Consider the following 22099-nt stretch of genomic DNA (forward strand, 5'->3'; position numbering starts at 1 on the left):
CAAAGTAGCTGTCTTATTACAAAAGAATTTCAGAAATAGACTGGAAAGAGAAGTTGCTGAACTGCAACTTATTACCAAGCTTAAAACCATGGAGAGACCAGGTCTGAATAAAGACATTGGATTCTTATCTCATTATACATGATAAAGCTATCTTTAGCCATCTCACTCCTTGCTTTTTCCTGTAAGACCAATTGCAGTCGTTAACAGTCGTCAACAGCTATCAGTCAATCAATCACCCATTCCCACCACCCTCCCTACCCTCTCACTACCGGTATATATAAGCATTGGCGACTTCTGTTTCAGTGTATCTGAAGAAGCGTGCATGTACACGAAAGCTCATACCAATGACAAACTTGTTGTTGTTTAGTCGTTTAGTCGTGTCCGACTCTTCGTGACCCCATGGACCATAGCACGCCAGGCAAACTTAGTTGGTCTCTAAGGTGCTGCTGGAAGGAATTTTTTTATTTTGTTTCGCCTACTAACCTTATCATTGCAGCAATGGAACATAAAGAAAGAACGATGTCATGGCCAAGAGCTAAGAAATCTTAAAATACAGTAGTTCCATCACAAAAGAACTCTAGACTATTTGAGTTGCAGCTTTGCATATCACAGGGCAAAATAGCTTTTGAAACTGAGGGATTACAAGGACAATTAATAGTTTGCTGTTCAAAATCAGTATGTTCCTTGGGCACGCATATACCCTCTTTAGATCCTATCCAGTATCTGCAGATATAAGGAGTATCTATAAGATGACCTATAGAATTAAGAGTCAGGAGAAAGGCATTTTGTTGTATAACTAAACTACATTTGTAGCCTACAGACGTGCTAGTTTAATGCCATTTGCTTCAGTTAGCACATACTCCCACATGAACAATAAAATTCTCATTAGATTACCAAGCACCTAAGTGATTCCGAACTGCTTAAATAAAATATTCTCTTTAGTACTGCGGGGGTGGGCAGAGAAACCCCCCCACGCCCTTACCCCTTACTCAATGAACTAAGAATATGGTTAAATACTTAATTAAAAGTTAACCCAGTATCACTTAAACAGATCAACAGAATATCTTTTTTTAGTTGTGCAAGGGATTTAAATAAATGAAAGCCTGTTATTAGTATATTTTTAAAAATCTCAAAAACCTTTTCAGTTCAAGACTGTACTATTTCATAGGGATACAATAGCAAGTTATTTATATTGCCTTCATCCTTAGCAACACATAACAGCAGTTGTTTAACATCTCATTTTTTTAAGGAACAGCTGATTTATCTCAAATGGATTTTGAGAGAGCATCTGACTGATATCTAAATACAAAACTGAGTATCTTTATATGCATTCTAATCATCAAAGAAAATACAGGCAATGACCAATTAATGGGCTTCCGAAAGATGCATATGTGTGCCGAACCCAGAGGTGAATGAAAATGTCACCAAACATGTTACAAAAAGGGCAATACCGGTATGTCTAATAGAATATGTCCAGCTCAGACTCCATTAATTTTTGGAATTAAAAAGTTAATGATAATAATTATCTATCTATCTATCTATCTATCTATCTATCTATCTATCTATCTATCTATCTCCCCTTAGGATTCTTTTCCTTTAATAAAAGTGAGCAATTCTTAACTTTTTCTGTTTAACAGGATAAAGTAAGATATTGAATAAAAATACTGGACAAAAGTATGTAATTTATGAACATATTTTTTGTTTCGTTTTAAAGAATGAATTCTAAAAACAAAGCATTCCAAAACGAATTGTTCTTCAATTGTTCAACAAATTGCTTTTCAATCATGCATTTCCTTATTTATTTCCCATGATACTCAGGAACCTTTAAGGGCCTCTAACAAGAGGAGAAAAATGCATTCTTTGGGATGTAGCCAACTAAGTTATACTCAAAGTAGACCCATGCAACTTAATGCACCTTAGTAATTTAATTTCCCCCCCTAAAATATACATATGAAGGTGTTATCCGTAAAGAACAAAGCATAGAACAGACAAGCTATCTACGCAAATACATATATAAGCAGAGTACAGCATTGTATTTGGCATCAAGATAAATGAATCATTATGACACAACAGTGGGCTTTGTAAACCAATCTAGCAGTGATTTCAATTTATTTATAGGGAAGTTTTTAATGTTTGATGTTTCGTTGCTTTATCATCATCATCATCATCATCATCATATTAATATTAAAATTCTGTTGGGAGCTGTTAGCTACTGGGAGGGGGGGGAGACATACTATACAGAGTTGAGCAGCATTATTGAATGTCTGCCACTTAAAATTAACCATGAGGGAAGCAAATGGTTATGGAATACCTCAGGGTCATTCAGAAAAGAAGCTATCCCTAAAAAAAAAAAAACCCAAAAAACCTAGGGGTGTGGGATTACTGCATTGTCACCTTTTATCCAAACAAGCTGCTTGGTGTAACATGCTGTATCATACACAGCAAAATGTGCACATCCTGAACTTAGATCACTCGCGTGCATTTAAATCTAGAGCAAGTTTCCAAGTCCCAAATCCCGGGAGTCTCATTCATAGTTAAACTAGCTTGTACTTCAGAACAGAGAACGATAATCGTTACAACCAGTGTTCCCCCCAGGGGGTACGCAGTACCGGCACCTGTTGTTGTTGTTGTTGTTGTTGTAGTAAAGTGTAGCACTTACTGTACCAACTTCAGGGTGAGTACCAGCATGCATTTTTCTAGATAAAAATCACTTGTTACAACTATTGTTCATAGAAAAGGAACAGCTTATCAGGAGCTGGAATCAAAACATTTGCACAATAATACAGTCATACCTCCGTTTAAGTACAGCTCAGTTTGAGTACTTTCAGTTTAAGTACTCCACGGAGCCATCTGGAACGGATTAATCCACTTTCCATTACTTTCAATGGGAAAGTTCGATTCAGGTTAAGTACAGACTTCCGGAACCAATTGTGTACTTAAACCGAGGTACCACTGTACAGTATATGATCATACACTCAAGCTGGTTCAGAGAAAATGCTAAGCCAAACTATGGCTTAATATGAATGTGTGAGCATGAAGGGCCCAGACAGGTTGACATAGCCCCTGTTCACATCTTACCACAAATGCAAACTTTTCCAGTAAAAAGACATTTTGCCTTGCTGTTCTAACCTGCATTCTCTAAGCTGCTCACTATACAGAAGATAGAACAGCAAATTACTGTTCTAATTACAGTCATACCTCGGTTTAAGTACGCCTCGGTTTGAGTATTTTCAGTTTAAGTACACCGCGGACCTGTCTGGAACAGATTAATCCACTTTCCATTACTTTCAATGGGAAAGTTCGCTTCAGGTTAAGTACGCTTCAGGTTAAGTACAGACTTCCGGAACCAATTGTGTTTGTAAACCGAGGTACCACTGTAGTGTACATGGTCTACCACAAGGGGGCAGCCACTGTAAAGAAGGAGGCCACATGACAATCCCCTAGCTCAGAGTTGGGATAAGTTTCACAGCTTCTTAGATGCACAGACAAAAAGGGAGGAAAGCATATGTTGGAATTAGCTGTATAGCAATTTTGCAGAAGGAGCCCAAGGGAAAAATAGTGGCTCCATCATAATTATTAAAAAAAAATAATACTGCATTGGTAGGCTGGATGTCATAAACCTGTACATTCCATTTTCTGAATAAATACAATTTTTTATCGTAAGTACATATGATCAAATATATTACAGTACATGATTGAACACAATGCATTTGCCATCGATGGAGAAATCACCAATTGCTTCATGGGTTAGAAGCACAGCATAATTTGGCTGTAGTGAAGACAGAAAACCAATTAAGAGTCACTTATTTTATTATTTTAAAATGCTATAGCATTTGCTCTCTCTTGCTCTCTCTCTCATTTAGATTGTGGATTTCATTTAAATGCTTTCAGAAACAAACACCCAGGATTTTTATAATGCATGCTAGAAATATGGGTTTAGGATTTTTAAAAAAGTCAAACAACAAAAGCCCAAATCTAAAGAATATACAGGAATGTAACGGAAATGTCTCCATTTCTTTGAAGCCTATCTATAATGGTTGTTTTCTCTCCCCCCCCCTCCAATCCTATTCATGTTTTTATCAAATACACTGCCTTTCCCTTTGTCCCATATCAGCCCTTCCTCCCTTCTGTCCCAGATACTGGATACCATTTGCACCTACCAAGAAACTGCCGCCTTTGGCTATAAACGGTTTCCCGTGTGTGTGCATTAATTGCCTCAGTTGGTTCTCTCTAACAAGCACCTTCCAGTCCACTGTCCCTCTCCACTGTAAACTACATGGCTGGCTGCTCCATGATGGGCTGTTGGATTGACCTTTAGTTTCTTAGGCCAGTATGCATCTATTCTAAACAGTTCTGATGTTGTTGTTGTTGTTGTTTAGTCGTTTAGTCGTGTCCGACTCTTCGTGACCCCATGGACCATAGCACGCCAGGCACTCCTGTCTTCCACTGCCTCCCGCAGTTTGGTCAAACTCATGTTCGTAGCTTCGAGAACACTGTCCAACCATCTTGTCCTCTGTCGTCCCCTTCTCCTAGTGCCCTCAATCTTTCCCAACATCAGGGTCTTTTCCAAGGATTCTTCTCTTCTCATGAGGTGGCCAAAGTATTGGAGCCTCAGCTTCACGATCTGTCCTTCCAGGGAGCACTCAGGGCTGATTTCCTTAAGAATGGATAGGTTTGATCTTCTAGCATTCCATGGGACTCTCAAGAGTCTCCTCCAGCACCATAATTCAAAAGCATCAATTCTTCGGCGATCAGCCTTCTTTATGGTCCAGCTCTCACTTCCATACATCACTACTGGGAAAACCATAGCTTTAACTATACGGACCTTTGTCGGCAAGGTGATGTCTCTGCTTTTTAAGATGCTGTCTAGGTTTGTCATTGCTTTTCTCCCAAGAAGCAGGCGTCTTTTAATTTCGTGGCTGCTGTCACCATCTGCAGTGATCAAGGAGCCCAAGAAAGTAAAATCTCTCACTGCCTCCATTTCTTCCCCTTCTATTTGCCAGGAGGTGATGGGACCGGTGGCCATGATCTTGGGTTTTTTGATGTTGAGCTTCAGACCATATTTTGCGCTCTCCTCTTTCACCCTCATTAAAAGGTTCTTTAATTCCTCCTCGCTTTCTGCCATCAAGGTTGTGTCATCTGCATATCTGAGGTTGTTGATATTTCTTCCGGCAATCTTAATTCCGGCTTGGGATTCATCTAGTCCAGCCTTTCGCATGATGAATTCTGCATATAAGTTAAATAAGCAGGGAGACAATATACAACCTTGTCGTACTCCTTTCCCAATTTTGAACCAATCAGTTGTTCCATATCCAGTTCTAACTGTAGCTTCTTGTCCCACATAGAGATTTCTCAGGAGACAGATGAGGTGATCAGGCACTCCCATTTCTTTAAGAACTTGCCATAGTTTGCTGTGGTCGACACAGTCAAAGGCTTTTGCATAGTCAATGAAGCAGAAGTAGACGTTTTTCTGGAACTCTCTAGCTTTCTCCATAATCCAGCGCATGTTTGCTATTTGGTCTCTGGTTCCTCTGCCCTTTCGAAATCCAGCTTGCACTTCTGGGAGTTCTCGGTCCACATACTGCCTAAGCCTGCCTTGTAGAATTTTGAGCATAACCTTGCTAGCGTATGAAATGAGCGCAATTGTGCGGTAGTTGGAGCATTCTTTGGCACTGCCCTTCTTTGGAATTGGGATGTAGACTGATCTTCTCCAATCCTCTGGCTATTGCTGAGTTTTCCAAACTTGCTGGCATATTGGGTGTAGCACCTTAACAGCATCATCTTTTAAAATTTTAAATAGTTCAGCTGGAATATCATCACTTTTACTGGCCTTGTTATTAGCAGTGCTTTCTAAGGCCCATTTGACTTCACTCTCCAAGATGTCTGGCTCAAGGTCAGCAACCACACAACCTGGGGTGTACGAGACCTCCATATCTTTCTGGTATAATTCCTCTGTGTATTCTTGCCACCTCTTCTTGATGTCTTCTGCTTCTGTTAGGTCCTTACCACTTTTGTCCTTGATTATGGTAATCTTTGTACGAAATGTTCCTTTCATATCTCCAATTTTCTTGAACAGATCTCTGGTTTTCCCCATTCTATTGTTTTCCTCTATTTCTTTGCATTGCTCATTTAAGAAGACCCTCTTGTCTCTCCTTGCTGCTTTTTGGAAATCTGCATTCAGTTTCCTGTATCTTTCCCTATCTCCCTTGCATTTTGCTTGCCTCCTCTCCTCCGCTATTTGTAAGGCCTCGTTGGACAGCCATTTTGCTTTCTTGCATTTCCTTTTCCTTGGGATGGTTTTCGTTGCTGCCTCCTGTATAATGTTACGAGCCTCCATCCATAGTTCTTCAGGCACTCTGTCCACCAAATCTAAATCCTTAAACCTGTTCCTCACTTCCACTGTGCATTCATAAGGGATTTGATTCAGATTGTATCTTACTGGCCCAGTGGTTTTTCCTACTTTCTTCAGTTTAAGCTGGAATTTTGCTATAAGAAGCTGATGATCTGAGTTACAGTCAGCTCCAGGTCTTGTTTTTGCTGACTGTATAGAGCTTCTCCATCTTTGGCTGCAGAGAATATAATCAATCTGATTTCGATGCTGCCCATTTGGTGATATCCATGTGTAGAGTCGTCTCTTGTGTTGTTGGAAGAGAGTGTTTGTGATGACCAGCTTGTTCTCTTGACAGAACTCTATTAGCCTTTGCCCTGCTTCATTTTGAACTCCAAGGCCAAACTTGCCAGTTATTCCTTTTATCTCTTGATTCCCTACTTTAGCATTCCAATCCCCTGTAATGAGAAGAACATCCTTCTTTGGTGTCATTTCTAGAAGGTGTTGTAGGTCTTCATAGAATTGGTCAATTTCACTTTCTTCAGCACCAGTAGTTGGTGCATAAACTTGGATTACTGTGATGTTAAAAGGTCTGCCTTGGATTCGTATCGAGATCATTCTGTCATTTTTGAGATTGCATCCCATTACAGCTTTTGCCACTCTTTTGTTGACTATGAGGGCCACTCCATTTCTTCTACAGGATTCTTGCCCACAGTAGTAGATATGATAGTCACCCGAACTGAATTCGCCCATTCCCTTCCATTTTAGTTCACTGATGCCCAGGATGTCGATATTTATTCTTGTCATCTCATCCCCTTCATGGATCAATGCCTTGTCGTGGCGAAGGGGCTTGAATAACTCGGAGAAGCTATGAGCTATGCCATGCAGGGCCACCCAAGATGGACAGGTCATAGTGGAGAGTTTTGACTAAACGTGATCCACCTGGAGAAGGAACTGGCAAGCCACTCCAGTATCCCTGCCAAGAAATGGAGGTAAGCTGGATGTGGTCAAAAATGAGATGACAAGAACAACAGTTCTGATAGCCCAAGCCAATTTTTCCTGCTCCCTCTCCTCTCCCCACATGCCACCTAAATGTTCCCCAGAACATGTTTAGGGGATGCACAGGGAGAGGAGAGGGAAGTTCTGTTGCGACAGACAAAAGTGCTTGAGCTGGAGGAACTTCTCGGCTGGATACCACCCTTGGTGTCCTGACACAGGCATATCGAGTTTAATCTCATCTCTCATGCAGCATTCACACTGGCCACAAGTCTGGTAACAGAAAGTGATACGCTTCTCCTTAGCATAGTTTCCTCATTGCAACTCATTACAGGAACAGAATGTAACTTGCCGACTCTACAAAGATGAGATTGTTGATCTGTGTCTCTGGCTCTCATTCTCATCGCCATCATTTTTATGCCTATAAATTACAATACAGGCAGAGCAGAGGCTCCAGGGTACTGTTGCCAGTGGCCTACCCTCAGGTTTAAAAAAGGAAATGAAATTCCTAAAACTTTTCAAGCTCCTCTCTCTGTGTTCATCATTGAAACAGTTCAACAGAAATCAAGCCAAAGAATCATGGCCATATCAGGAGTGTAGCATCCTTTAAATTCCTCCAAGAATGAAAAGACCTGTAAATGACCCAGCTGCTCCTTCAGCCTGAAGATCAATAAAAATGAAAAAGAAGACCAGAGCTACCAGCTTTACATTAATTTGAATACAGACGAGAGATAAGTAGGACATCATTTTGAGTCTTATCTGCTGGACTCTAGAGAGGTGATTAAGGTCAGAGAATGTCCTATATATTTTCTACTAATAAATGATACAAAGAGGAAGCTGAAGGCCAAGATAGGAAGAGGTGGTAAGGGAACATCCAGCTACTGTACTTTGCATAAATTCAAATCTCCAGGGCCTGATGAACTTGATGGATCAGGGAAATGCTGAGGGACATAGTGTATCTTGATTTCAGTAAGGCTTTTGACAAAGTTCCCCATGATATTCTTGCAGAGAATCTGGCAAATGTAGACTGGACAAGATAAGTGTTAGGTGGATTTGAAGTTGGTTGACTTGCCAAACCCAAATAGTGCTCACTAATGCTCCCTCGTCATTATGGGAAAAAGTGACAAGTGGGGTGCTGTAGAGTTTTGTCCTGGGCCCGTTGTTCTTCAACATCTTTATAAACAACTTGGGTTAAAGAATGGAGAGTATGCTCATCAAATCTGCAGATGATACCAAACTGGGAGGGGTGACCAATGCCACTAAAGACAGAATCAGGATTCAAGTTTACTTTAACAGACTGGAGAACTGGGCAAAAACCAACAAAATGAATTACAATGGGGACAATTGTAAGTGTCAGGGATGAGCCAGTGGCTCCCACTTCCCCAGAGGGGAACCGGGGGGGGGGGGAGAGAAGAGGAGGTTAGGCCCGAGGAGGAGGGAGATTATGAGAGGAGAGCTGTCGGGAGTACGCCTAGAGGCTAGAGAACCAAGAAGTTCACAGGAGCAGCAAACTCAAAATGTGGGGAGGGGTTTACCCCAGCTCTCAGGAGACATGCAGAAAAGAGGAGGGCTGAAAGGCAAGGTGGGAGACTTCCTCACAAACTGCTGGAGGGGCAAGTGCAGGCCTCAGCAGAGATATGAACTGAGTGACTCTGATGGATGATTATTACGTGCTAATGACCTGTTGTAAATACTGTAAATAAAGTCAGGACCCATGTTGAAGTTGCAAGGAGTCAGGAGGCTTGACCCATCATTTTTTAAAAGCACCTTTGATACCATGCTACATTTCATTTCCTGATTATTTTTCTACCTTATACAAGACTTAGTACAATGATTTGGTATAGTCAATTTTCTTGTTTATCCAGCTTTCATTTGCTTTCTGGCATACTGTGACATTTAAAAATCTCTTACATAAAAGTGAATTTGCAGGCGACATTAAAAATTAAATGGTTAGTACAAGCCCAGGCATACTGAAAAACTATTAAAATTGCTATGGTAGGATTTAAAAGGTGTAACAGGATGTACTTCCTTTCCATTTTAGTGCCCCAGATAACAGAGGCCCAGCTGCCACAGACCATATGGAGTCTTCTACTACTTGCACAAGCACAACCCCAAAAACCCCAATGCCAAGTCTTTTAGAACACCAAAAAGGATAATGCAAAAATTCCACAGGCAATTTTTTGGTTTTGTTTTCAGGGCCTATTCTAGTACATCTTCATCAAACACCTCTTACCTCAACTTTGAATTTAATGGCTTATTTTTTGTTTGTTTTATTTTCCCCCCAACGTGATTCTCCTACGTGGAACCTTACATAAGTAACTAATAGGACTTCTAAGTGCTGTCTTGTTCTTTCTAATCTGCCATAGATCATCTACTTATCGGCAATACTTTATGGATTTTATCACCTTGTCTAAGATATCAGCAATTTTTGCAAGATGGTTCCTTTTATTATTATTATTTATTATTTATACCCTGCCCATCTGGCTGGGTTTCCCCGGCCACTCTGGGCGGCTTCCAACAAATACCAAAATACATTAAAATATCACATTAAAAACTTCCCTGAACAGGGCTGCCTTTAGGTGTTTTCTAAATGTCAGGTAGCTGTTTATCTCCTTGACCTCCGATGGGTTTCCTGAGTTTCAAGATCAGGTTTTCATCTAAGTTGGGATACAACTGGATGCCATTTTGAATCAAGATGGTGGACTGAACCTTTCTGATTGCATTGATCCTTAGAATTCCTGAGCAATGCCGGGTATGATGCTGCTAGTTGCTTATATAGTATAGGATGATTGTTGGTTTCACAGACTGCCTGGATTCAGTCCTTTGGGTTGATTTTATTTGATTGGCGGCTCAATAGCCTAATTCTGGCTTCTGGTAAGTTTTTTTCTGAGCTTCCAGTACGATTTTGACACAAACAGGCAGCTTGTGCCATGAATAGCACATTTCAAAGTTTCATAGTCACCAAGGACTTGGCTTTGAGATAAGAAACAAAAGCTGGTAAGCCTCCAAGGTAACAAAAATACAACATTTGTTCTTGAAATAAAAATCCTTGAATGATTCCACACACTCTGGAGAGCATAACTAGCAAGGCAACCCACTGACACAACTATGTCAAAATTGCATGTTTTCTTTCAGGCAATCAAAACATATTCTATTTAGCAGGATCAGGTTCATAAGCTATTGCATAGACCTAACCATATTCGAGAATATCCTGTTTATTTCATCATACTACAATGCAAGAAAAGGAAGGGGGAAACTGGTATTTCATGAGGCCCATTGCAAGGAAGTACTGAGATAATAAACTCAGCATGTTTCCAAAACAGATAAATATATATGGATAATATATGTGGGTAATGTAAAATTTATATAACCAGCATTGCCTACTTTGCACAATTAACTACCGAAGCATTTACCGTACTTTTCTAGGTAGCTATAAACAGTCACTTGCCAATTATGAACTTAGTATGGGGTGGGAAGTTGATTATCTGCGGGTATTTGAGCTGTTCTGTCCAAAAGAGCTGTTTTAGAAATTAAAATAAAATAAAATACTGCAAATGTGCCTTCAGCAACAACCGATGGAGAAAGGCACACTGCATCCTTTGAGCTGACAGAAACAACACACATAAAGAAACCTGGCCACACAATGTGCTTCTGCACATCCATAGTCGGATAGCATGCACTTTTATATTGGATTTTCTTTCCTTATTGGATTATCTGCAAATTGGAAAAGGCTGAATTTAGGGTGGGGGGAGTGCAAGCTGCCACTTGGAGAAGGAAGATGGGTAGATACCTGTTATGTACTGAGCTGAATCCTAGAACAATAGGATTCAGAATCAGCGGGAGCTACCCAATCCAACTCCAGGTGGAAGTGAATCCGCAACCTGATTGGCCTGCTGGAGCAGCCAATCAGGCGGCTGGCAGAAGTGAATCTGCTACCTGATTGGCCTGTAGGAGCAGCCAATCAGGCTGCAGGCAGAAGTCAATCCATAATATAATTGGCCCACAGGTGTAGCCCTGAAGTAGCCAATCACGCAAGGCCCATTGTGTAAATAATGTATATAAGCAGATGGTTTGGGGAAAAGAGCCATTCGTCTTCTCTTCTCCTCCTTGATGACTATGAGCTGAATAAAGAGCATGAAATTCACTCTTGACTCCGAGTATATTTCAATACCACTAAAAGGAAATGAAAAGAAAGACACAAGTAGCTTCAGAAGGACACGAAACTCTGCTGACAAGGCCTATGTTGCCATAAATCTACCTATAACTGGCTGCTCCTTGTTAAAGTAATTGCACTCAATAATGAAGCACTTTGGTTAAACAGACACAAGTGATTCTGTTCTTGATAAGAGAGTGGTATCCTCAGATGGGAAGACACAGTGACTGAATGTATGAATTGGCTTTCATAAACCTCTTTGCCCATTTGAGAACTTTTTCCACCCTTAATGGGTATATACATTTGTCCAGTGTATAATTTTATGGTTGGAAACATTCCAAAGAGAGTTCATCCTGGAGCTTTTAATTCAAAATATATTACCTTTTTTGGAGGCTCTAATAATTGTCTCAGACAACAGTAACGAACTTCCATTGGAAACATCATGTATAGATTTTTCTGGTGCTTTGATGACAGGGCCTTCCTTCTTTGCTTCTTTTTTTATTTCCTGTATAAGAAACAGAAACAAAGAAAGAAAGAGGGAAGAACTATTTAGAATGTTTAGAATGCAGCCTTCAGTACAGTAGGTATGAACTCTGAACCTCAGCCCCAGAGCATTACAAAACAAAGCAATGGCAGACTAAAAGTAACACAAGTTAACAGCAATATAAGTTAAACTCCAACCCAAATTAGTTTAACAGAAATAGTTTAATTTAAAATGCTGGGGGTTTTTTCATTTAAAAAGCATTTCCTTTTTAAAAAGGAAAAGAGAGTTCCTTTTTCAACAAATAATAAAAAGAAACGTTAAAATGCAATAAAGCAAGGTGAAAAGCATTTATGCAAATACAGTATTAATAAAATTATGTAAAATCTAAATGATGAGTAACTGCAAGTAATACATGACAAAACAGAAAGAGAGCAGATTAGGGAAGGCTGTATTGTCCCATGGACCACTGATAATCAAACTTACACAGCCCAGTTTTAAAAAAATTGTAGAAGCACCCAAAACAAACAGAAAGTTGCCTTTGCAATGAAACTTAACAACTTCAAGGTTCAAAGTCTGTCTGCACATTTACTACTGGTCAGGGATACCTTTACCTTTACTTTATGCCAGAAATGGTCTTATAAAAGCTGGAACAATTCAACTTGGGGAAAGATTTATGTTTGTGTGTTATAACTAAAAAAAACCAAACCTGTTCCTGATTGGCAGGCAGAAGCAGGGGCGTAGCCAGGATAAAAATCAGGGGGGGCAAGGGGCGGGCCAAGGGGCGGGGCCACAGCGGGGCAAGGAAAGCTCCCTTCTCCCTTGCCAGCTTTCCCTCCTCCCCCTCCGCGATCGGCAGGCGCGAGGGGGCGCCAGGATCAGCCCAAAATCGGGCTGCTCCGACTCCCTCCCCCCCTCCGCGATCGGCAGGGGCGAGAGGGAGCCAGGACCAGCCCGAAATCGGGCTGCTCCGACTCCCTCCTCCCCCTCCGCGATCGGCAGGGGCGAGGGGGAGCCAGGATCAGCCCGAAATCGGGCTGCTCCGATCCCCTCCTCCCCCTCTGCAATCGCCGGGGCAGGTGGAGGGAAAGCCCCAGAGCCGCGCAAAGCGGTTGTCTGGCTTTCCCCCCGCCCGCTCCACAGCCAGCCAGGGAGAAGGGAGACGGCACCGGGCAGGCAGCGGGGCAGGATGGCCAGCAGCCCTGCTTCTAGGGGGGGCAATTGCCCCCTCCTGCCCCCCCTACCTACGCCCATGGGCAGAAGGTGTAGAAGCACATGAATAAACTGTGGAAATTTTCTTAAAATATTTCTACCCTGTTCAAGGCCACCCTTCATTGACTTATTTGTACCCTCAAATTGTGTCCCACCTTGCAAAGCTATGACTGCAGCTAAATTAGACTTTTCCTGTTCATGTTAATTTCCTGGTATACCTCCGGTTGGTTATGCAATACACTATAAATGAAAGCAATGGAACATGCCAGGCCATCAAGAATCTGAAACTTCTCTGTTAGTAGATTCTGAACAGATTATAGATTGTGAGCAATGAACATGAAGTTTAATGTTCTACTTAAGAGTACTATTCCTAAAACTTTACTTGCCTTTGACACTGAAAGCTCCAAAATAACAAAACGGATTGTCTTTTGAAGAATATTTTTATTATAGCCTTGACCTATGATACAGGTAGGTAGCTGGGTTGGTCTGACGCAGTCAAAACAAAATAAAAAAATCCTTCCAGATATCTGAAGAAGTGTGCATGCACACGAAAGCTCATACCTATGACAAACTTAGTTGGTCTCTAAGGTGCTACTGGAAGGATTTTTTTTATTTTGTTTTGACCTATGATGCAACACTTACCGCTCTGAAGAGACCTCAATAAACAGAGCTCTAAAATCCATGCCAATGGACTCTTGGTCAATGGAAAATAGTATTTTCCTAAGAGCACATACCGGTAGCAATTCTGTGGACAAGGCAAAGGCCTTTCTCCAACAATACTTAAGTTTTTCATGGAGATATTTTCAGCTAGAAAAAACCCTCAAAACTGTACAGGGTAGTCTAAATGTGAAAGCTAGGTTCCTAAATTATCCCTATCTCCAAAATTCCGACAAACTGACCTGAAATCTCCAAATTTAACAAGTTCTAGGTATGTACATAGTACAGGTTCGAAATTTCAGAAGTGTAATCTTGAAGTTTAATGAGTAATGAATTAATTTTATAGATTTATCTAAACTGCTTGACAATGGTAAATGGTAAACTAACCTCTTCTGAAAGTGGTAGATAGCTTACAGGGTGGGGTAAACAAGAGAACACTAGCATTTTTGTTAAATAATCATTTCTAACAATCATGGATTGTTTTCAGAATTTATTTACAACATTCAAAAGCAGAATACCTATTTTTAGCTACTGTGTCTAAAGACGCAACTGCGTCTAAAGACACAACTTCCCTTCTATCAAAATATTTCCTCTTCTTCAGACTGGAAACTCAGCACCCTGATGATCAAATTACAGTAATCCGCTATAGAGGAAAAGCAAAAACAAAAAAAACAAACTCAACAACCATTAATAAGGAAATAACTTGGGGGGGGGATTCAGAGTAGTTACCTTAAAACCTTAAACCAAACCGTCACCATGTTGTTTTCTTTTCTGATCTTTGTCTAAATGTTCTGTTAGTCTTGTGCAGATTATTAATCGATTATTCCCAACATCAGTTCAAAATTTGTATTCATATCTTTCGCACATACGTACATAAATAAAGGGTTTTTTTCTTACAGCAAATTCACACTATGATTTTTGCACAGTAAAAATCCAGAAAACTTTGCAGACTATTATCAATGCTGTGATAGGCTTTTTACACAAGTAGAGGCTTATATATTATGGGATTGACACCCATAATGGTTAGCTCAGTGCAAAGTAATAAGGTAAACAACAACTTAGAAATCCCAATTCCCACCAAATATCAAAGCCAAAGAGGATACACATATTATTAATAAATCAGAATGAGCTTCTAAAGAGAGGACAACATTTGCGCCTCCTCATCTGCCACAGGGACCGAGGAGACAGTGCGCCAGGCATGAGTTTTAGGGCCACTGGTATAGTGCCCAGCTACTCACACACAATCTACTCATGAAGAAATGGAAGCTCATGTAATTACCTACCCTGGCTAGGTACTAGAAAGGGGTGAAGGGTTGAGCTCCTATGTTCTGAAAGCTCCCTAGAAGATCTGTGCTCAACCTTTTCTGAACCAGATAATGGGGCACTTTAACAGATCTGTTCAGATGTGCCAGTTTTTTCAATGATTTTGGTTAAAACAATTCGGGGGGGGGGGAATATTGACAATTCTAGTCATATTCAACACAAATGATTTCTATGTTACAGGAGAACTACTGTGTCTCTAAAGCTTTCAAACTAAATTCAGGCTTGGTGACATCACTAGGTCCAATACCAAGTAAACCCAAAAGACACTCTTCTCCAGCCCATAAGGCAGGCATCCCCAAACTTCGGCCTTCCAGATGTTTTGGACTACAATTCTCATCATCCCTGACCACTGATCCTGTTAGCTAGGGATCATGGGAGTTGTAGGCCAAAACATCTGAAGGGCCACAGTTTGGGGATGCCTGCCATAAGGGAAGTCATTTCACATAGGAGCCAGGCTTAACATAGTTCTATTGTAAGAGAGCCACAGAAATCTGGGATACATTCAGCTTTCATTATCAGCATCTCACTCATGTAGAATAAAGCATCATGAAATCTCATGAAGGACATGATATAAACAAGCTTGACTATAGGATAATGTGACATTTAATGATGTGTTGCATTGCTTTTGTCAGAGTGAATGAAGATTTCTGGTTATTTTATCATCATTCCTGCTTAAACAAGGGAGGTGGGAGCTATAAACATTTGGGTAGCAGAACAGCAACTCAAATGGAAATATGCAGTCCTTTGGAACAAATCCACAAGTTAAATTAATGTGAATAATTTATAGAATTACTGCAAGCTCTGGAAGCTCCTACACTGCATTTTACTATACAGTGGTACCTCGGTTTATGAACACAATTGGTTCCGGAAGTCTGTTCATAAACTGAAACGTTCATAAACTGAAGCGAACTTTCCCATTGAAAGTCATGGAAAGTGGATTAATCCGTTCCAGACAGTCCGTAGAGTACTTAAACTGAAGCGTTCATAAACTGAAGCGAACTTTCCCATTGAAAGTAATGGAAAGTGGATTAATCCGTTCCAGACGGGTCCGCGGAGTACTTAAACTGAAGCGTTCATAAACTGAAGCATGGGTGTAATTGGTTCCGGAAGTCTGTTCATAAACTGAAGCGTTCATAAACTGAAGCGAACTTTCCCATTGAAAGTAATGGAAAATGAATTAATCTGTTCCGGATGGGTCCGCGGCGTTCATAAACCGAAAATTCATAAACCGAGGTGTTCATAAACCGAGGTTCCACTGTACAGTGGTACCTCGGTTTATGAACACAATTGGTTCCGGAAGTCTGTTCATAAACTGAAGCGTTCATAAACTGAAGCGAACTTTCCCATTGAAAGTAATGGAAAGTGAATTAATCCGTTCCAGACGGTCCGCGGAGTAAGCGTTCATAAACAGAAGCAAACTTTCCCATTGAAAGTAATGGAAAGTGGATTAATCCGTTCCAGACGGGTCCGCGGAGTACTTAAACTGAAGCGTTCATAAACTGAAGCATGGGTGTAATTGGTTCCGGAAGTCTGTTCATAAACTGAAGCGTTCATAAACTGAAGCAAACTTTCCCATTGAAAGTAATGGAAAATGAATTAATCCGTTCCAGATGGGTCTGCAGCGTTCATAAACTGAAAATTCATAAACCGAGGTGTTCATAAACCGAGGTTCCACTGTACTGTAATGACATAGCAGCTAATGGAGGGTAAGGAGAAAAGCAAAATGAAAGAGCTGGTGTGTTACCGTATGTTCTTAATGTGAATCTAGGGCATCAAGGGTTCTGGCGAACAGCAGACACCAGTAAAGGTAAAGATAGAGGCCTACATGCTATTGTTATTCCAAACGGAAATTGTTCCCTTTCACATATTGCCAGTTCAGCAGCTCAGGTAAAAATTGGTTCAAACCTCTCAAAGAATTGAGCTCTGAATGCACTGGGTAAGATGGTGATTGAATGGGGCAGACAGAATTACTTTCTTTGAGCATGCTCCATAGCACCATTGAATCACCTATAGTGCACTTCAATCAAAAATGAATTTAGTCCTGGACACGATTCTCACTAAATCACATTATTACCACAGATTTAAAGGTATAGAATAGGTATGAACAACCTACAGCCCTAGGACTGCATTAGCAAAATAATAATTAAAAAACCCCTCTGCAAGCCATTAGTTCAAGAATAGCAATGTACCTGCTTCACTCACAGAAAACAACAAGGAAGTGGCAGAGAGGGAGGGGAATGGACCCTGCTCACCTTTGGCTCTGGCTCCATCCACTACCCTTGAAGGAATGTGGCCTTCTACACAAATAATCGGTACTGGCGTTGGCAAATTTATGGAATCAGCAGACAATACTTCTGAATTACATTTTGAATTGAAGCAAGCTGATATACTATCTCTCATTACTGCTAAATGTTCTGTAAGATCATGTCATACACAAACAATGTTTTTCATGTGATCTTTTCCGCTTCAGGCACTGTGGTGTTTCTCCACAAAGTACAAGGTTTCTGTCCTTTCCTGTTAAAATACCTTCTTTCTTCCCATTTTACCCTTGAAACCATTGTTTCTAAACATTACTGTGTATTTCATTTTCCCCTTTAGAAGTTTTCTATAATAATCCTACCCTGATGTATACTTTTCTTCACCCTCCATAACTGCATCTTTTCAGAAATGATGCTTTCACAAACTGTCTCTGCAAGTGATCTGAGTGCTCTACAGTTCCAACTCACTTAACACGCTTGCACAAATGAAGCCCCTACAATACAAGAATGCCAAATTCCTTTATCCCAAGTTTCTCCATATTCCAGAACAATCAGTCGCTCAGAACATAACAGATTTCACTTATTGTTATCAGAGATTTTAATATTTTTTTAAAGTTTTCACTTGACAAATCTATTGTGATACAATCAAACTCTGTTCCCCTCCCAGGTCTATGCCAAACTCAGAAACAGAAGTACTGTATAGGTAGGTACCTGCAATTCTCTATTTAGAAGCTGTTTTGCAAAACCACTTTAGCTCTTTAGGAAACTTTCAGAATTCAGAAAATTATTTTTAGACATTTTTGTTGCAGCCATAGCACTTAACTTTCCAATTCAGAAAATGTCAACTGTTGCGGCTGTCGGGGAGAAAAAACAGAATAGAAACTAACAAATTAATAGTACCAAATGTGCAAAATGCATAAGAGTCTGCTACCCATAGCCTGAGCTAAGAAATGCAGAAATGATAGTCTAGGATCAATGAATGGTCATACGTATACTTTAACAACAGACTTAATTGACTGATGTTTTAAAGCAAAAATGTAAAAACAAAAAACTACCTCACTGACCTGGAAACTGTATGCCGCTCCTCGGCCAATAACACAAGATGAGCGCCGCAACGACTGGACCTAATGGTCAGGAGTCCCTTTAGCTTTACCCCGCTGACATGACTGAATTGAGAAATGGTGTGCAGTAGTGTACTGATATTCTTAGATTTGTAGAGTTGGAAGGGTCCCTGCATATTATCTCATCCAATTCCCTGCAATGCAGGAATCTCAACTAAAAGCATCCAACCTCTGCTTCAAAACTTGAATAAGCCATGTATATTTCTTGACTCTGACAATATTCTTTAGCTATAATATGCAATCCTTCCCCAAGGTAAGTGATAGCGGCATGCTATTTTAAGCCCTTATTTCTCTCTCACTATGTCCTAGTGACTAGGATACAGTTAACTTCTTCAAATGATTTAGAGAATTACTTCAAGAAAACTGGTATCAAAGCAATCAAAGGTGTGTGGTGATCTAGCTGCGTCTAGATAATGGTGGGGTGAGCACAGCAATAATGAAAAACCACTTTTGCTAAATTTTGATAAAATGTTTTCCACAATTACAAGTTCTCCTATTTCAAAAGCGTATTCTTCAGAGTACTAGGCTGCATAGGAAAATACTAAACTGGTTTTCAAAACAAGCTACGCAGTGCATTTGAACGAATAGCACCCTCCTCTTCCAGGACACTGCCCTTAAGTTTACTTATCTTTTAGCTTTTCTCTGCTTATGCCTGGAAAAGAGGCCTATTGTATAAACATCCAACTTGCTGATTTCTTACAGCAGATCTGTTTAATTTCAAATATTAACAAGAGGCACAGGTGAAGTATAGCACAGCACACATTATTTAGAAGTTCTACAACAGAGGCAGACAGCGGAAGTTTACCCAAGTGCAGCTTCTCATTTTTTTGTGCTCTGATCTAGATGCAAGGAGCCCACCAACTTCGAAGGGCTCACACACACACAAATAGCATTTTCCAACCCACTGTGTACCTCAGATGGAAAACTCACATCTGGTGAGAAGAAACTGTCTTGTGTGTTATTAAAGAGCTTAGTACCTGAGAGCCCACAAATGCAAAACTCTCCTATCCTTCTACTCCTAGCAACAGGAGCTTCCTATGTTCCTCGGTTACAGTGGTACCTCGGTTTACAAACACAATTGGTTCTGGAAGTCTGTACTTAACCTGAAGCTTACTTAACCTGAAGTGAACGTTCCCATTGAAAGTAATTGAAAGTGGATTAATCTGTTACAGACGGGTCCGCGGAGTACTCAACCTGAAGCGTACTTAACCAGAGGTATGAGTGTAATTGGTTCCGGAAGTCTGTACTTAACCTGAAGCGTACTTAACCTGAAGCGAACTTTCCCATTGAAAGTAATGGAAAGTGGATTAATCTGTTCCAGACGGGTCCGCGGAGTACTTAAACTGAAAATACTCAAACCAAGGCGTACTTAAACCGAGGTATGACTGTACACCTAACATAGCCAATATAAAATGTGGAACAGGAAAGTGTGGCTCAGTGTGCTATGTGGGGTTAAGTGTGGTGCTGTTGCTTAGGATGGGCTGCGAGAGATGTGGGTTCAGTTCCCAGGGTCTGCTGCACCCAAGGAGACAGGCTCACAAGAGTTCATGGTCCCACATGGTATTATACGAAGTTGGCAGGCAGGAAGCTGAGATGCTTGGACAAGATGACCCTTGTGGTCCCTTCTAACTCAATGGTGGACACGGGGAGGGTGACTGCTGATACAACTACCAGCAGCTGTTTACAGCCAACCAACTGAACATGGGGGGGGGGGGAAGAGTATGGATAGCTGAGTAAAGAGAACCGAGCGAAATAAAAGCTACCCAAAGGTCCAAACGAGGCAGACAGCTATCAGAATGAGCCTACAGGTTTGCTCCCTCTGCCTAGTAGGGTGTGTGTGTGTGTGTGTGTTCCCAATCTTTTCTCCTGAGTGTCCATCGCTAGGTAGCTATGGGATCACTTAGGCATTTGTACATGTGCAGTTCCACTTAGCTGCAGCTCCATGGTGCATGTGGTTGGCAAGGGGAGAAAGGAGGGAATCTCGCTATACAGAAAGAAGATAAAAAGCTCTATGACACTTTTCTCATTTGTCTGCTCCTGTGGCTGTGCGGTTAGAGTATTCTCTGTAATAAGATAAGACCCAAGCCACACTTGCTGCTTCCTATTACAAACGTTCTTCTTTCCCACAGCGCAGCTATTAGTGTATTCCTGTTTTCATGTCACAATAGTTTGATGACACAGAGTACCCTACAGACTCATGTGCCCTACCTCTCCTTCTGCTGCTCAACACACACATTTCCTGATAAGAACTACAGTTACACCAGTTCAGATATGGTAAACCAAGGGTGGGTAGCCTTGGCCCTCCATGCCAGACACAGCTCACTGTGTACAGGTTTGCTGATCTAGCATCCATTCTCCCTTCTTCAAATGCTTCGCCCTTTGCTTCCATTTGCTAGGTTGTTCTCCTTCACACAGCTTTTGTCCCACAGTGGGGCTTGAAGCCTTCTCCTGGGGAGACCATGGGTTCGCTAAGCCTACCTTCTACTTTTTAGGTGTAGACCTGATTGTTGTGATTGGAGTGGCAGCGCATGGAACATGTTATGTGACACCTGCAGCCACCACATGTTGATTGGTGGTCTCTGCAGACAGCTAATATGGAAGTGTCTTTGGGAATGAGACTGGGCTCGTCCACACTTCTTCCGCTCATTCTACTGTTTACTGCTGAATCAGAACAAACATCCACAGGGATTTCTGCAGATTGATGTTTGTTCTGATTCAGCGGTAAACAGCGGGTTTCGCTGGGGAAAGAGATGGGGCAAACGAATCTTGGGTTTGTGCCAACAAAGCACAGGGCAAGTGTGGATAAGGCCTGTGATTAGTGGTTGGCAATTGTACTGCTAGGCCTGCCACTGTTGTTGCTATGTTAGTTCTCCTTTCTACTGCTACTGGGTTTTTGGTTTTGTTTATATTTCTGCTGAGAGAGCATATCTATCAACTAGTTACATAGGGGAAACCTTCTAATACAGTACTTTCCATCTTAGCTGATTCACAGAATTGACATACCAGCACATTTTACTTTGCGGTTTACTATTACTTTATCCTACGGTTGCTTTTAGTAACATCTTATGGGAAAGCAGGCTATACTATTTTCAATAAAGCAATTTCTGTGGGGGGGGGAATGCTGGAAATTACATTAAACACAGATAAATACTAATCTAAAATTAGCACTACCAATCAGAAGTGCCGAGTTCCACCTGGCATTGCGGGGCTCAGTGTGTGTGTGTGTGTGTGTGTGTGTGTGTGTGTGTGTGTGTGTGTGACATTGGGGAGGCCTGGCGGGGCCCCTCAAGATTGGGGAGCTCAGTCCTGTCCCCATATACTGGGAGCCTATACTACCAGTGGACTACACAGCAAATTAAAGATTGCGGCCAAAATTCAAATAGCTACTTTTTTATAAACCAGTGTGTGTGAGAGGGGGGGAGGGAGAGGGGGGGAGAGACTTTGAGTAGCGGATTACATGCTATTTTACTCAAAGTTTTTGTTAAATTCCCATAGTTTTAAAAGTATAATGCCACGCAGCATGTGAAGCTCTTGTTCAAAGGTCCTCAAAAGCATCATCTCTCTCTATAG

General features: G+C 41.0%; 1 protein-coding gene across 3 annotated transcripts in view; it reads right to left on the reverse strand.

Moving 5' to 3' along the window:
* SH3KBP1 (SH3 domain containing kinase binding protein 1) overlaps positions 1 to 22099 on the reverse strand; it is a 150682-nt gene that overhangs the window by 76059 nt on the left and 52524 nt on the right. For all 3 annotated transcript variants that reach the window (XM_035116819.2, XM_035116821.2, XM_035116820.2), the window contains exon 3: positions 11859 to 11982. In XM_035116819.2, coding sequence (XP_034972710.2) covers positions 11859 to 11982 — 124 coding nt within the window. The remainder of the gene's footprint in view (positions 1 to 11858; positions 11983 to 22099) is intronic.

This window comes from Zootoca vivipara, chromosome 4 (genome assembly GCF_963506605.1).
Source record: "Zootoca vivipara chromosome 4, rZooViv1.1, whole genome shotgun sequence".
Lineage (NCBI taxonomy): Eukaryota > Metazoa > Chordata > Lepidosauria > Squamata > Lacertidae > Zootoca > Zootoca vivipara.